The sequence below is a fragment of the Pituophis catenifer genome, unplaced genomic scaffold, assembly GCF_029215685.1.
Source record: "Pituophis catenifer annectens isolate HBS135680 unplaced genomic scaffold, rPitCat1.0.hap2 SCAF_3, whole genome shotgun sequence".
NCBI classification, from domain to species: Eukaryota; Metazoa; Chordata; class Lepidosauria; order Squamata; family Colubridae; genus Pituophis; species Pituophis catenifer.
This window is the reverse complement of record NW_027256883.1, coordinates 101,917,168-101,933,883: the sequence shown is the minus strand read 5'-3', so window position 1 is coordinate 101,933,883 and position 16,716 is coordinate 101,917,168. Positions and strand designations below refer to the sequence as shown.

The following is a 16,716-nucleotide window of genomic DNA, read 5'->3' as shown; positions in this document are numbered from 1 at the left end:
GAGCCTGTCTGTTTGCTGTAGAATCAAGTTGACATGAACTCAGACATAAATTGTAAGTGCAGGCATGCAAATGATTTTTTCCAGGACAAAACTGTCTGGGAAACCTGGTAAAGAAGGATATTCCACAATATACTAGGACCATGTTGGTTTACTGATTCACTTGATGCCAAAATCCTAGCTATGTTAATATGGGATTAATATGGGATATGGCAGTAAAATAAGTAAATAAATATTGGTTCATGAGAGAAAAGGCTGCTCATGTTGTATTAAAAAGGATTATTACATTTTAACAATAGGAAAAATGACTTTTTAAGGAAATTCATTAGGAAATTCATCTGTATTAATTTCTAAAAAGTGATGCAGAGATTTTCATGAGGGGTTGCTTTTGGGTATTCTATTCAGTATGCATTTGTAATGCGTAATTTTTAAAAAGCTTTTGTACGCAGAGTTATATGATGGATTTCTGTTTGATACTGTAAATATTCTTAGTTTTTTCTATTTTAGATGGAACTCTGCAAAGATACAATAGTCAGGGTGACAATAGATTTCCTTATTTGCATTTTTATTAAAGATGACAGTTTATCATATAGTGAGTAAGGTGTTGAAGCCTGGTAAATGTGGCTTTTTCCAGAGCCAGGCAGGTGTGGCTATTCTGGTATTGAGGTTGAAGTGATTCACACTTATGAAACTGGGAGTGCTTTCTCTATATTCAGGAAGAAACTGGGAGTTCATTTTTTTTTTTTATTCTGTAGAGATTTGTATATAGTCCACAGCAGCTAGATGCAACTTTGTGTAAAAATTAAATGAAGTTTTCTTGGCTAGAACTTTGCTGTTGTTTATGATCTGTTTTCTTTGCTTTTTTTCAGTTTCATCAGAATTCAAAATGCAGCAGTTGGTTTCTTGCTTGGGTGTGTGGTTTTTCCTCCAGCTTCCCAACCTTGGTTTTGGAACACGTGTTGTCTACAAAGTACAGGAAGAGCAGCCACCCAATACACTCATTGGAAGTCTGGCAGCAGACTATGGCTTCCCAGATGTAGGACATCTCTATAAATTAGAGGTGGGTGCCCCCCATCTGCGTGTGGATGGTAAGACTGGTGATATCTATACCACAGAAACTTCCATTGATCGGGAAAGCCTGAGGGAGTGCCAGCACTTGTTTCCAGGAGATCCTTGTTTTCTGGAGTTCGAAGTTTCTATCACAGACCTGATGAACAATAGCCCTCGCCTATTGGAAGGACAGATTGAAGTTATGGACATCAATGACAATACACCCAACTTTGCATCTCCTGTCATCACATTAGCCATTCCTGAAAATACCAATATTGGTTCACTTTTCCCTATTCCATTGGCCATGGATCGTGATGCTGGTGCCAATGGTGTTGCTTCCTATGAACTCATGCCTGGTTCAGATGCTCAGAAACTTTTTGGCTTGCAAGTAGCAGAGGATCAAGATGAGAAACAGCCACAACTAATTGTAATGGGAAACCTAGACCGGGAGCAGTCAGAGTCTTATGACTTAACTATCCGGGTTCAAGATGGGGGTAGCCCACCTCGTGCTAGCAGCGCTTTGTTGCGGATCACCATTCTGGACATGAATGACAATGCACCAAAGTTTGAGAAACCATTGTATGAGGCTGAACTTTCAGAAAATAGTCCTATTGGTCACTCTATACTGCAGGTGAGCCCCTTTTCAGTAGAAGAGTTCAGACATATATAATTCTGGATTTAGAATTTGATTACCTATTAATTTCAAAATATGAAAAGGATTATATATTTAGATATTTTGCATGCTTTAATTATTGCTTTACTTATTACTTTCCTAACATTTTAGAGACTTTATGTTATTTGAGGTTTGAATCAATCAACAGCTTTTGTCCATCAGTAGATGTGTTTTGCAAAAAATAGTCTGGGAGGATGGGAACTGGAAAAATGAGTTGGGAATTTCTGTAGTGAAATTCACTGGAATTAATGGAGAGGAAAACATATATTTTTCCTATTTCTCAACTTCTTCATATAGTTTACTGATCCAATAACACTTATAACTGCTACTTCCATCAACAATAGCACCTGATTTCACCTGTTTACATCAGAAGGCAAGGCAGTAAGATTCCATCCTTTAGCATAACGGGGATCACCAGCTATTGTTTTCTCTTCCTGCTAATCAATTCCATTAAATATGATTTTGTCCTTTGTATTATTTTTATCACACTATAAATGTATTAAATATGAGTAAATATTTCTCCTCTGAGGCTTATATATTCAGGAATAATAAATATTTTAGCCAGATAAGAAATAGTCCTAGCTGTCATTGGAATCAACTTCCTAATAGTGAGGAAAATTAAAAAGCAGAACAGCTTGCCATCAGAAATTGTGTGTCCTTCACCACTGGAGATTTTAAAGAAGAGACTGGACAGTCATATATCTGAAATGGTATAGGGAAGGGGTGTCAAACTCAAGGCCCATGGGCCAGATCCAGCCCGCGGGGCTGTCCTGGTCTACCCAACGCGAAGAGGAGAGATTAGGCCAGCATGGCTTTAGCCTGGTCTACACAGTGTGAAGAAGAAAGATCAGGCCAGCGTAGCTTTGGCCCGGTCTACCCAATGCGAAGAGGGGAAACATGCCAGCAGTTTGGGGAGTAGCATCAAGTTGGCTATGCCCACCCAATTGGTCACACCCACCCATCCAATCAGCCACACCCGCCTGGCCCCTGAAGTCAACCACAGCCTTGATGTGGCCCTAAATGAAATTGAGTTTGACATTCCTGGTATAGGATCTCCTGCTTGAGCAGGGGGTTGAACGAGAAGACTTCCTAGGTCAGTGATGATAAACCTTATAGAGACCGAGTGCCCAAACTGCACCCCAAAACCCACTTATTTATCACAAAGTGCCAAGATGGCAATTTAACCTGAATAATGAGGTTTTCTGAGGAATTTCAATCACTCTTTCAACTACTTGACTTCTCCCTGGTGGCACTGGATTTCTTTAACAGCACATCTCAGGAATGATGGGAGTGTAGTGCAGTAGTCTCTGGAGGGCCATCACATCCTCCTTCCTTCCTTCCTTCCTTCCTTCCTTCCTTCCTTCCTTCCTTCCTTCCTTCCTTCCTTCTCCCCTCCTCTGATTTCACCTTCCTTTAATCTTGGTTTGTTATTGTTAATTCCTTTAATTATGGTTCGTTATTGTTAGAATTTATTAAAGAATGCTGTGTAGTTTAGAAGCTCTCAGCAAAAATAATAGCAGCTGTTGTTTGTGGCTGAAGCTATCCTGGCCTGTTATTTTCAGACACATACACACCTATTTTTATTCCACTTTCCCTGGGTCCTTGGTGAAGGAATGGCATCTTTTCCCAATCCCCATCTTTAATAAGCCCTAACCCCCCTCACAGCCTTTTAGCTACTATTGTCCCACCTTGCTTCCCCCTCCCCATAAAACAAGACTAGGGAAGAAAAACAGGAGAGGGGAATCTAAGGGGGAGGGAAGAAGAGACCCAGGCCTCCCGCCCAGATTTCAACTGATTTCCTCTCCAATCCTCCTATGAACAGACCCCACCCCCCTTTTTGAACTCTGGACCTCTGGGCCTTTATTTTTCCAATTTATTGGGGGAAATTGGATTTTTATTGGGTCTTCCCCCACCCCACGCCAAAAGGAAAGCCAGCTGGGTTTCTCTTCCTAGAAGCCCCCCTACCCTTCTCCCTGCTCCCTTCCCCCTACCCTTCACTCAATCCCACTTCAGGACAGAGGAGCACGCGCTGGAAACGCGTGTTGGGGTGACGTGGGAGTGTGCTTTCTGACACTCAGGTGCTCAGCCTCCAACTCTCTGTGCTCTTCCAGGCCCGGCTTGCTGAGGAGGGGGGAGCAGCCCTGATGCCTCTGCTGCCCACCCTGGCCCCAGACATTGCTGCCCGGCTTCCTCAAAGGCGCAGCGCATTTCAAAGGTGGCAGCTTGCGTCTGGAGGTGCCAAACAGTGGGACAGCTGTGAGAGCTAGGCCAGGCCTCTCCACCAACCAACTCACTAATGGGGGTGCTTCTGTTGGGCCAGCCATCCCCCTCCCTGGACTTTTGTGCTCAGTGCTTGGCTAGGGGAGGGGAACACTTCTCCACGCCGCCTCTTCTTTCTCTTGGCCCCGCCGAATGAGGAAGAAGGCCAGGCTTGGGAGATGGCCCCCACCCCGCAAGATCCAACCACGCCATTCTCTCCCAGCCCTCTTTGCTGGAGGCAACAGCAAATGTAGCACGATGAAGGTGGAATCCTGTTACCATGCAAAGGCAAGTACAGGGGTGCTTCGCTCCCGCACTAAGGCTCAGGCCATCGCCATCCCCATGACAGGATGACAGCTCTTTCATCCCTCTGCTGTGACAGAGCGGCAGGGAGCCTCAGCAGAGAGGTGAAAGAGCCTCATGGGTCACATTGTGGCTCCGCATCATAACGGGCTTCAGGAGGAGGGGACCCCATCTCCCCCATTGTGAAGCGCGTGAGTGAAAAAGTTCAATCAATGCCAACTTCATGAGATCTTTTTCTTTCACAAGAAGTTGGCATTGATTGAATGAAATATAATGGAGAAACACGATTGGAGCTGGGCTGGGGAGATGGCGTGCTTGTTCACAGAGACGGCTCCGTGTGCCATGTCTGGCATGCGTGCCATAGGTTCGCCATCATGGTCCTAGGTCCCTTCCAGCTTTATTCTGATTGATTGACATTTGGCTAAACCAAAGCCACCTTTTCCTATCTTAAATCATTATCACAACTACTCCTTTCTTAGTGATTTTGAGACATAGGCATTCTGTAGGGATAACTTTAACTCATCTTATTCACCTTATCCATATTCAATGAGCCCTCCATTCATACACTTAAATACACTTAAGCCACAACTTCTGGAAGCAAGCCATTCCATTGAAAAATCGTTCTCACTGACAGGAAAGTTCTCCTTATGGATGATCTATATAGGTATGATCTCACTTTGATTATCCCAAAGGTGCTTTTTCAAGCTGAGAGAAGAACTGAAGAAGCTTCTTGGATCAGAAGTGAAATGTCTTTAAAGAAGAAAAAAACAGTTGCCTTTTGAAAAAGCACCTTTGGGACAACCATGACCTAGATGGCTGAGAATCTCCATAGACATTTCTGATTAGTTTCCATCCATTTCTCCTTGTCCTGCCTTCATGTGTTTTGGAGAATAGATTGACTCCCTTGTCTTTGTGGCAGCCCCTTAGACATGGTCATGTCTTCCATATATCGTTTTTTCATTAGACTATATATAACTACTTCTTGAAATTATTCTTCAGATGTTTTAGCTTCCAGTCCCCTAATCATCTTTCTTACTCTTTTCTGCACTCTTTCCAGAGTCTCAACATCTTTTTTATATTATGGCAACAAAAACTGAATGCAGTATTCCCCATGTCTTATTAAGATTATAAAGCAGTACAAACACTTCATGTGATCTTGATTCTATCCCTCTGCTCAAATTTGCAAGATTTGAGGGACACAAAACTGGGAGGAAATGCTAACACTTTGGTAGATAGACTCAGGATTCAGAACATTGGGTCCTATCCAGTGGTGAAATCTAAAATTTTTCCCTACCGATTCTGTGGGCGTGGCTTGGTGGTCATTTGACTGGGTGGGCGTGGCCAACTCAATGTCACTCACATCAAGGGGTGCCTCGTCTGGCCCCTCCCAGCCATTCCTTGTCACACCCAGCATCAACATATCTATAGTTCTGTAAAAATGTTGAACCTTTTTTCAACTTTATTATCTACTGTACATGCTATAGATGTACTTTAATGGATCACTAAAAGGAGGAAATGGCTCACATGCTTTGCCCAAGAGTGTGATAGGCAACAGGCTTTTAAGGGGCTGCTAGAAAGAAGGGGGGGGGGAATGGATTTTCCAAAGCATCAGAAGGCAAAACAAGAAGCAATGGATGGAAACTGAAGAAACAGAAGCAACCTGAAACTAAGAAGAAACTTCCTGACAGTGAGAACAATTAACCATGGAACTGCTTCACTAGAAAGGGCTTTCTTTTGCTCCAGGAGAAAATCAGAATAAAGAACTGGAAAAGCCTTCAATAGGAAAAAGCTTTTTTGTTCTGTTGTGGAAGAAAAATAGAAAAAACAGAGAAATCTACCCTGGAAGAGGCGCTTTGCTTTTGCTCCAGAGGAAGCAAAAGGCAGTTTCTTTTGAGGCAGTTTCTCAATTCAGGCAAGGTGGTTTGCAGTTTTGCAACATTCTGTAACGCCTGAACACCCAGACATCTCATTAAAGCTAGTATTCCTTTCCCTGGTTGGGGGTGGGAGGAGGAAAAAAAGCGGCAGAAAGTGTCCCTTAATTATTCTAGCTCAGCTGAGGTGGCAATTGCTCTGCTGCGCGAATCGGCTGAGCTAATAACAGAAATAGGAGAGGAGAGAGGAGGGGGAGGGCAGGTGGGCGGAGCCAATCAAAATTATCCTTACTAGCTCTCTGAACCAGTCAAATTTTTCCCTACCCGGATGGCAGAACCTGTCTGAACCAGTAGCATTTCACCCCTGGTCCTATCCAATAAAATGCAATTCAGTGGTGAGAAAAATAAGGTCATGCGTCAACATTCCTGTTTCAGCAGGCCGGCCTGGCCTAACTTTCCCTTTATATTGCTTTTTGATTTTATTTTAAACTGGGATGTCTTGAATTATCTAGGACCAGATTGTTTAGTATATTTTAATTGGTTTTTTTATTAACGTTTGTATTACATGTATTTTTATCGTTCGCTGTTCACCGCCCTGAGTCCCTTAGGAATAGGGCGGTATATAAATTTAATAAATAAATAAATAAATAAACAGAGGGATAGTGTCAAGACAATGAGAAGTAATAGTACCACTTTGCAATGTGCTGGTGAGATCATGCTTTGAATACTGTGTTCAGTTCTGGTCACCATGATACAAAAAAAGATCTTCAGATCCTGGAAAGAGTAACAAAGATAATAGAGGGTCTGAAGCATATTCAATGTATGATGAATGGTTAAGAAAGCTAAGTATGTCTAACCCAGTAATGGGGGGGGGGGGGGTTGTGCGCGTTTCCGGCCTTTGGAGGGCCTTGGGGGGAGGGGGTAAGGAAGGCCATTTTCACCCTTCCCAGGCTCCTAGAAAGGCTCTGGAGCTTGGGGAGAGCAAAAAACGGGTCTTCCAGTCCCACCAGAAGTCTGCAAACGGGCCGTTTCTCACCTCCAGAAGGCCTCCGGGGGGGGGGGAAGGTCATTTTCGCCCTCCCCAGGCTCCCAGAAACGCTCTGGAGCCTGGGGAGAGCAAAAAGCGGGCCTTCCCCCCCCCCCAGAAGCCCTCTGGAGGCTGGAAACAGCCTGTTTCCTGACTTCCGGTGGGCCTGAAAATCAGCTGGCTGGCAAGCACATGCGTGCTGAACTAGGGCAATGCTCGCATGCCCACCGATATGGCTATACGTGCCACTGGTGGCACGCGTACCACCGGTTCGCCATCACGGGTCTAGCCTATAAAATTAAGGATTAGAGTGAAATGTGATAATTGTCTTCCAGTACTTGAGAGGCTGTCACAAAGAAGAGGGGATTGACTTATTCTCTAAGACACCAGAAGGCAAGACAAGAAGTAAAGGGTGGAAATTAATCAAGGAGAGAACCAACCTTAGAACTAAGGAGAAATTTCCTGACAGTTAGAACAATTAATCAATGGAACGAAATTGTGGCAGCTCCAACAATTGGACAACCATTTGTTTAAAATTGTATAGGGTTTCCTACCTGAGTAGGAGGTTGGACTAGAATATCTCCAAGGTCCCTTCCAACTCTAGTATTCTGTTATTCTGCAGGCAATCTTATTCCGATTTTTTTGTGCTGTTCTAGATACTCAGTTATACTTTGTTTTAATCCTTCTTCTACTTTAGTTATAGGGCTTTGTTCTTTCTGAGGCAGTTCTGTCCAGGAATTCCAAAATTTAGTTCAGCTCTTGTTAACCAGGGCAACGACTGAGCTGGTGAAGATTTCTGTAATTTATGATCTGGCATACTTCTCACCTTTCCAAAGCATACAGGCCCCACAATCACGTCAAGGTAGTGCCTTACTACTACTATTATTATCATTATTGTTGTTGTTATTGGCATTGGCATTATCATTATTTCGTTGTGCAGTCATTCAGATGTTCACACTGGATTTGGCATTTTTGTCTACCTATGGGGTCCTTTCCAAGGTCCTGGCATAGACAGATTTGGATGTTTCATGGTGTGACAGATATTGTTGCAGGATGTAAGCTCTTCTGAGTAAAGCTGCCTTTTGCAATTGACTAATGACTAATGGAGAATTTGTCAACTTTTTTAAAAATGTTTTATTTTAATACAAACAATCCATCTTCCATTAAACTGTGTCATCTGGGTACAAATGTCTTGTGCAATAACAATTAAAATTTCCAGCTATATTCATTGTTTATCTACTTTTAACTTAATATCAATATACATTGCATGTCTAATACTGTAACAATTCTCTTCTTAACTTATTTCTATATTTCACTAATCTACTTTTATTTCTAACTTTCATATTTATTCTCTAGCCATCGGTAAAATAGTTCCCATACATTATAATATTTGGTTTGTTCCTTCTCTTTAATTGCAAATGTTAACCTATTCATTTCTGCACATTCTAATATTTTCCTAATCACATTCTCATCTGTAGGAATCTCTTCACTTTTCCAGTTTTGTGCAAATAAGCTGCAGTTATTACATGGATAATCAAATATACATTCTCTTTACTATAAGTTTCTGGTAAAATCCCCACCAGAAATATTTTGGGTTTCAGATCAATATGTGTTCTGCCCCAGCTACGGATCCCAAAGAATGTAGCACACACAAACTTCGACCAAAACTCAGTTTACTTCAAAACACAGTCTTTTGCAAATGCAGGCGGTTAATAAAACGTTCTTAACAACCTGCCAGAAATTCCACAGATAAGATAGAGTTTTACTAGAGTTGGCAGAAAGCCCAGAAGCCAGGTTTGCAGAGAATATTCAAAATCAATGATCAGCGAACGAACAGACGAACACACGTTGTTTCCTGCAGTTTTTTACAAGCTGTGTGCAAACTTAAATAGGCTAAGGGAGTGGCCAATTAGCCCCAAGCCTTACTCTCGAGGAGACCTCCTCCTGAGTAACCACTCCTGCCTTTTGGCAGCTCTTCGTGCTCATGCATTGAGAAGAGGCTCCTCCACTTCATCCTCTGCACTTAAAGGTGCCTCTGGAGGTTCTGAAGGCCCTGGCTGAATCCCTGCCTCTGGCACCACATCTTCTTCAGCCTCCTCACTGTCCGACTCGAGCGCCAGCTGCACAGGCTGCTGGCGTGACACCACACCAGCCTCCTCCTCGTCGGGATCAGCAACAATCCGCGCAGGCCGCTGGCTGGCCACAACAATATGTTGTATCATCTTCAACCATGTATGTATTTTTGTCCAGTATTTTTTGGCTTCTATGCATTTCCACCAGTATGATGATAAGACCCAGGTGTCTGGTGACATTTCCAACACATAGCTGATTTGTCTTTAAACATCTTTGCTAGTCTTGCCAGTGGAAAATGCCATCTATAAAACATCTTATACAAGTTTTCTTTATATGCGGTTGACATTGTTAATTTATAGTTTCTATCCTATAATTGCTGCCATTTTTCTAATTGTATTGTATAACCAAAATTTTTGGCCCATGCTATCATTGTCTCCTTCACTTGTTCCTCTTCTAGTTTAATCCCCAATAAATAGCTATACAATTTCTTTATCACCCTTTCTTCTGTTCCTGTTAATAATTTATCCAATTCTGCCAATCCCATATAAAAACCATGGGATTTAATATCTTTTTCATATCTAGATTGTTGTGTATACCAAGTCATATCAATCCCTTGCGCTTTCAATTCTTGTTTGGTTTTGAGCTCACCCTGTTCATTCAAGATGTCTTTATATCTAACAATATTTCCCATATTAATGATATTTGGATGAACAAGTGCTTCCATTGTTGAAAGCCAGACTGATATCTTCAAATAATGCTGTTCTCTAATTTTCTCCCAAACTAACAATAAAGCATTTCTTATATAGTGTCTTTGAAACTAACCGTGTATCTTACTTTTCCCATACTATAAGAAGGCATGCGGACTTCCAGTGGCACCGTTGGCGTTGGCGGTCGCTCTCTTCGGAGTGCCAGTCCCGTGATCGTGTTAAAGCCGCTAGAACAGCGAAAATCAGCTGTCTAACGGCTTGGAAACTTTCCCCTCGGGAAAAGGGGGGAAAGAGAGCAGCCGGGCGTGGGTAGAGCTCCCCAAGAGCCCCAGGAGTAATTCTGGGGCTTGAAGGGTGAGAGCTCCCTGGAAGCCCGACAGAGCTCCGGATCCGGGACGCTTCTGCTTTTAAGCAGAACAAGACGCCGCGACCACCCCTGCAACAATCTTTCAAAATACTGGATACAAAAGCAGGCAGGGCAAAGGCAGGAGTGATCATAATTGCAAGTACCAAACTTTTAACTCTGAATGTGTATTATATACTTCCTTCTGGATTATTAAGGAAGAAAGAGAAAGGAAATGGCGCCGGAGCTTTAATGGGGCATGGAAGTGAAAGTTAAGAGCAAAGTATCGTCTAGCGCTGACAGCCCCTGTTTAAAATTATTGGATTTTACTTTAAAAGAATGAAGATTTAAAATTGACTTTAGATGAATCAAAAAATTTACTGAGGACTGGAAATTAACTTGATTTAGTGGACTTATTGTTTTGGCTGTTGCAAAAGTTTAAAATTAAAATTGAAAATTAGAAAATGGCTTCAAGGCAAATAAAAACTGTTGTGACTAAAAGTGCTGGGGGATCACCAGCCCAACCATCTAAATTGCAATCTTTGTCAGCTCCAATGGAACCACAAATATTAACACTAGAAGCTTTGCAGGAAGCTTTAAAGACACAAGCCTCTGTTTTAGAGGAAAAAAATACTTCTGTTTTTGAAGAAAAAATGCTGGATGTGGCTGAAGAGATGGCAGAAATTAAAGAGGTAATTCAAATTCGAAATAAGGAAATCAAAGAAGATATTGTTTTGGCATTTCAGGGTCTGGCAAGCCATATTGAAGGGCTGGATGAAAGAGTGGAAGAAATTAATCAATCCAATGTGGATTTGGAAAATAAAATGGGTGAGGTCCAGAAAAAGATGGAGAGGGCAGACCTAGAAGTGACAATGATACAATATAGGGCGATGGAGTTTGCCCTGAGAGTAAGAGGCTTGAGAGAAAATAATCAAGAGAATTTGCGAGAGATCTTTGCAGAAGCTTTTGCACAGATAATTGGAGAACAAAAGGCAGATCTTGAATGGCAAATTGATAAAATTTATCATGTTAATTCATGGGTTGCCAGACAGAAACATTTACCAAGAGATATTGTAATTTACTTTACAACAAGGAGGATACGAAACGAAATTTTACAAGCTTCCTACAAAAATAAACTTCAAGTGGTAGGGCAGGAGGTTTTAATATTGAAAGAAATTCCCCCCAAAATGTTGAAAACCAGAAAGAATTATGCTTTTTTGGTGGAAGAACTTAGAATTCGCCAGATACAGTACAGATGGGAGGTTCCAGTTGGATTAGTGGTGAATTATTCAGGAGAAAGATATCGTCTCAATACAGTTTGGAAGGCAAGAGACTTTTACACAAATGTATTAAAGGTTGGATGCCCATCGTCCCCAGAAGCTAGAAGAAGAAAGGAAGCAGAGGAGGCAAGAAAGGGGGAGAAAGAAGAAATGCAGGCAGGCCCAAGGAGGGGTTTTGATTACTCAAGAAGATTTAATACAACTCTCGGGCACTGTTCAAGCTCCAATGTTATTGGAAAAAATAGAGGAACCAAGGGATCAGAGACAGACCCGAGTGGCAACTAAGCGCAGAGAAGAATTAAAGGTGCAGCAAATTCAGATGAAAACCCAAGAAATCACAAAAACAGAAGCAGTGGGAGGAGCAAGGCCGAAGAGGAAAATGCAGGAAGATTTTCAGCTGATGCTCCAAAAGCTTCAAGGTGCCAAGAATGGCAACTAGATTTTTAACTTGGAATGTCAATGGTTTAAATTCACCACAAAAGAGGAGGAAAATATTTCATTATTTGAAACAGTACAAAAATGAAGTAATTTGTTTGCAAGAGACACATATTAGAATGAAAGATGAATAATACTTGATAAATGCAAGTTTGGGAACACATTTTGTAGCATCTGCACCAGAAAAGAAAAATGGCATAGTTATATACTTAAAAAAAGACTTAATAGCTAGACTAATTGAAGCAGATGATCAAGGAAGATATATAGCAATTAAAATTTTAATAAAGGGGGAAAAATACTTTTAATTGGAGTAACCAACAAGAAAAATTTTACAAACTTTTACATACTAAATTAATACAATGGGATTACAAATCATGTATATTACTGGGTGATTGGAATGGAGTTTTGGATACTAAAAAAGACAAAAAAGGACCTTCGCAAAATATTCAAACGCGCGCTAGATTGCCTAAATCTTTCTTTGATATGATGGAAGATATGGAGTTAAGAGAAATCTGGCGAGAACGGAATGTTGAAGAAAAAGACTTTACTTTTTTTTCTGATAGACATCAATCCCTTTCTAGGATTGACTTTATATTAATTACTAATGATTTTCTTTCTAGGGTGAAGAAGACGAAGATATGTCCAAGAACATTAACAGATCATAGCCTGGTCTGGATGGAACTGGAACATGAAAAGGGACCCAGGAGGTCCTGGAGGTTAAATGAAAATTTGTTTAGATATGAGGAAAATGTGAAAGAATGTAAAAAACTTTTGAAAGAAAATTTTGTTATGAATATGCATAAAGGTACATCCATGGAAGTGGTATGGGATGCAAGCAAAGCATATATGAGAGGTATTTTAATATATTTGAATAATAAACTGAGACGTAGACAGAAAAAAAAACTGATTGATTTAGAAGAGGAAATAAAACAGAAAGAGCAAGTATTAACATTAAATCCAGCAGATAAGAAAACAAAAGAAGCAGTTAATTTATTGCGAGGGCAATTTAATATGTTGATGGCAGATCAGGCTGCAACTAGTCTGCAATATGCTAAACATAATACTTTCTGTAATGCTAACAAACCAGGTAGATGGTTAGCATATTTATTAAGGAAAAAAACAAAAGCTACGTACTATAGAGAAAATAGAATATAAAGGTAAAGAGGTGTATCAGCAAAATATGATTAAAAAAGCATTTTTAGAATTTTATACGAGGTTGTAGATAGATATTTACAGAAGGAGAATATTTCTGTAGTTACAGAAGAGCAAAGGGAAGGTTTGAATCAACCGATAACCTCGGAAGAAATTGTCTTAGCAATTAAACAGTTGAAAGTGGGTAAAGCTCCTGGGACAGATGGATTGACAGCTGTTTATTATAAAAACTTGCAGTTAGAAATGGTGGAACCACTTAAGGAATTATTTATTAAAATACAATCTGGAGGAGATGTACCCTCATCTTGGAGAACAGCATTTATTTCTTTGATTCCAAAAGAGGATCAAGACCATAGTCAGCCAAAAAAACTATAGGCCCATATCGCTTTTAAATACAGATTACAAGATTTTTGCTAAAATATTAGCAAATAGGTTAATGCTAGTTATGCAACAAATGATTCATGATGATCAAACTGGTTTTATAAATGGGAGACAAATGAAAAGTAATGTAATAATAGTTAACATATTGGAATATTTGGGGAAGAACAACCAAGTCCCTGCGGTGCTTATATTTTTGGATGCGGAGAAGGCATTTGATCGATTGAATTGGAATTTTTTATTGAGAATAATAGAAAAGATGCAGTTTGGAGAGTATTTTACACAATCTATTAAGGCAATATACCAGAAACAAACAGCATAAATAATAATTAATGGTAGTTTAACAGAAACTTTTAATATTGAAAAAGGAACAAGACAAGGATGTCCTTTGTCCCCATTACTGTTTATTTTGACTTTGGAATTTTTGTTGAATAAAATACGTGGTTCAGATAAAATAAAGAGAATTAAAATTAGGCATTATGATTATAGATTACGAGCATTTGCAGATGACTTGATTGTTACTTTAACCCAACCAGTACAATCGGTTATAGGTTTAATGGATATAATTAATCAATATGGACAAGTATCTGGATTTAAAATAAATGCAGGGAAAACAAAGATAATAAGTAAAAATATGACTATAAATCAAAAAGAAGAAATAGAAAGAGTAACAGGATTTGAAATAGTAAAGAAGGTTAAATATTTAGGGGTTTATATTGTGACTTCAAATGTGAAATTATACAAGTATAATTACGAACTGTTGTGGCAAAAAATACAGAAAGAGATGGAAAACTGGAAAAAACTACAACTGTCTTTGTTGGGAAGAATAGCAGCAGTAAAAATGAATGTTTTACCAAAGTTTTTATTTCTTTTTCAAATGTTACCAATACTTAAAAAAGACGCAAATTTGAAGGAATGGCAGAAGGGTATTAGTAACTTTGGGCAGGAAAGAGACCGAGAATAAAGCAAAAAATAATGCAAGATATACGTGAGAGAGGAGGTCTCAAAATGCTCAATTTAAGATTGTATTATGAGGCAGCTGCCCTTTCAGCAATTAGTGATTGGACTAATTTAACAGAAGAGAGAATATTGAATATAGAGGGATATGATTTGGTATATGGCTGGCATGCATATTTATTATATGATAAAAAGGTGGATAAGAATTTTAAAAGTCATATATTAAGGAATGCGTTATTACATGTCTGGAAAAAGTATCAATATAAACTAAACAATAAAATACCTATATGGGCAATACCCAGACATGCGATAGAGAATATAAGTGTAGAACAAGAACAAGATGTAATTACTTACAAAGAGCTTCTTATTATGGAAAGAGGCACATTGCAGTTAAAATCTTTGAATGTATTAAAAGAAGAAAGGATAAGTCAAACTTGATTTCAGTATGGACAGCTGCAAGCTAGATGGAAAGAGGATCAGAAAATTGGTATCTTGCAAAATGAGGAAAATTTGGTAAAACAAATTAGAGACCAAGGTCAAATGCACATAAAAAGATTGTATAATGTACTGATAGAAATAGATTCAGAAACGGAGTTAGTTAAAGGCTGTATGATAAAATGGGCACAAAATATTGAGGAACCAATAATGATGGAAATGTGGGAAAAAATATGGGTTAGAAACGTAAAATTTACGCAAGCCCAGAACTTGAGAAAATTTTTTATAAAATGTTTTATAGATGGCATCTAGATCCTAAAAAGTTAGCTTGTATGTATCCAAGTTTACAATCCAAGTGTTGGAGATGTAAGTGTGATGATGCCACGTATTATCATATATGGTGGACATGTAAAAAAATCAAGGCATTTTGATGAAAATATGGTGGATTATGCAAAATATTTTTAAAAAGAAGATAAAGTTTACCCCACAGTTCTTTTTATTGGGCATAATTACAGATTGTATGGTTATAGAGACTAATTTGATTTTGAATTTAATAACTGCAGCCAGACTTTTGGTGGCGCAGCACTGGAAGAAGGAAGATCTACCTACTATTGAAGAATGGACACTAAAAGTAGTGAATCTAGTGGAGATGGCTAAAATTTCAGCATATTTGAAAGATTACTCAGATGAAAGATGTATATTGGAATGGAGAAGATGGATTGACTATATTCAAAATAAATATGGGACTAAAAAGTTTCAAATAGCTTATGAATGAAAAAAAAGATATTTAAGGGAATTCTTATACTTAGTCATGTAAAGGGGAGTTAAAGTGTAAGAGGGAGATAGTAGTCTATAGATAGTTTGCATATGTTAGCTTATGTTTGTTAAATGCTATACCCTGTATTTTGCTCTGGGAAGTCTGGGGGTTGGGGAGGAGGGTTGGGCTGGGAGGGGGGAGGAGGGGTGGGAAAATTGTTTGTAAAATTTTTTTTTAAAAAAACTTTTCAATTAAAAAAAAAAAGGAGGCATGCCACCCCAGTTGCAGATCGTGTCCCTCCAATGTCAATAGTCTTGCATTTCTTGATAATATAATTCCCAATTTGGTAATCCAAAACCACCTCTAGTTCTTTGTATCCTGTAACATTTTTAAATTAATTCTTGCTTTTTTCTCTTGCGAAATATATTTTAGTATTATTTTATTAAGATCCTCAAAGTATTTTTTCTCCAATCTTATTGGAATTGTTTGAAACAGATACAATAGTCTCGGTATTATATTTATCTTAATTGTGGCTATTCTTCCTATCAATGATGATTGCAAACTTTTCAATTTTTCTAAATCTATCTTAATTTTTTATATCAGCTTATAATAGTTATCTTCCTTAATTGTTACACATCTCGCTGTTAATTGAATCCCTAAATATTTTACTTTCTTAATAATCTGAATATCTAATCTCTTCATTACATCTTTTTTCTGTTTCCCTGTAATATTGTTACTAAGATCTTAGTTTTTTCTTTATTTATTTTCAGTCCTGCCACTTCGCCATACTCTTCTATTCTTTCTATTAATTTTGGCCCTATTTATTGTGGATCTTCTAAGATCAACAGTATGTCAGTACAAATAACAATGGTGACAGGGGACTTTCCTTTCTTGATGTTAATCTTTTCAGTCATATCTCCATTTACCATCACCTTAGCAGTTTGTTTATAGTATATTCCTTTATCATTTTAATAAATCTCTCCCCAAAGTCCATTACTTTTAATTGTGTCAGCATAAAT

At 39.0% G+C, this 16,716-nt stretch overlaps 1 protein-coding gene across 1 annotated transcript in view; it reads left to right on the top strand.

Moving 5' to 3' along the window:
* Positions 1-883: 883 nt before the first annotated feature.
* PCDH1 (protocadherin 1) overlaps positions 884-16,716 on the top strand; it is a 117,550-nt gene continuing 101,717 nt past the window's right edge. Inside the window, exon 1 of the mRNA XM_070939169.1 lies at positions 884-1,678. Within this exon, the coding sequence (XP_070795270.1) occupies positions 884-1,678 (795 nt within the window). The remainder of the gene's footprint in view (positions 1,679-16,716) is intronic.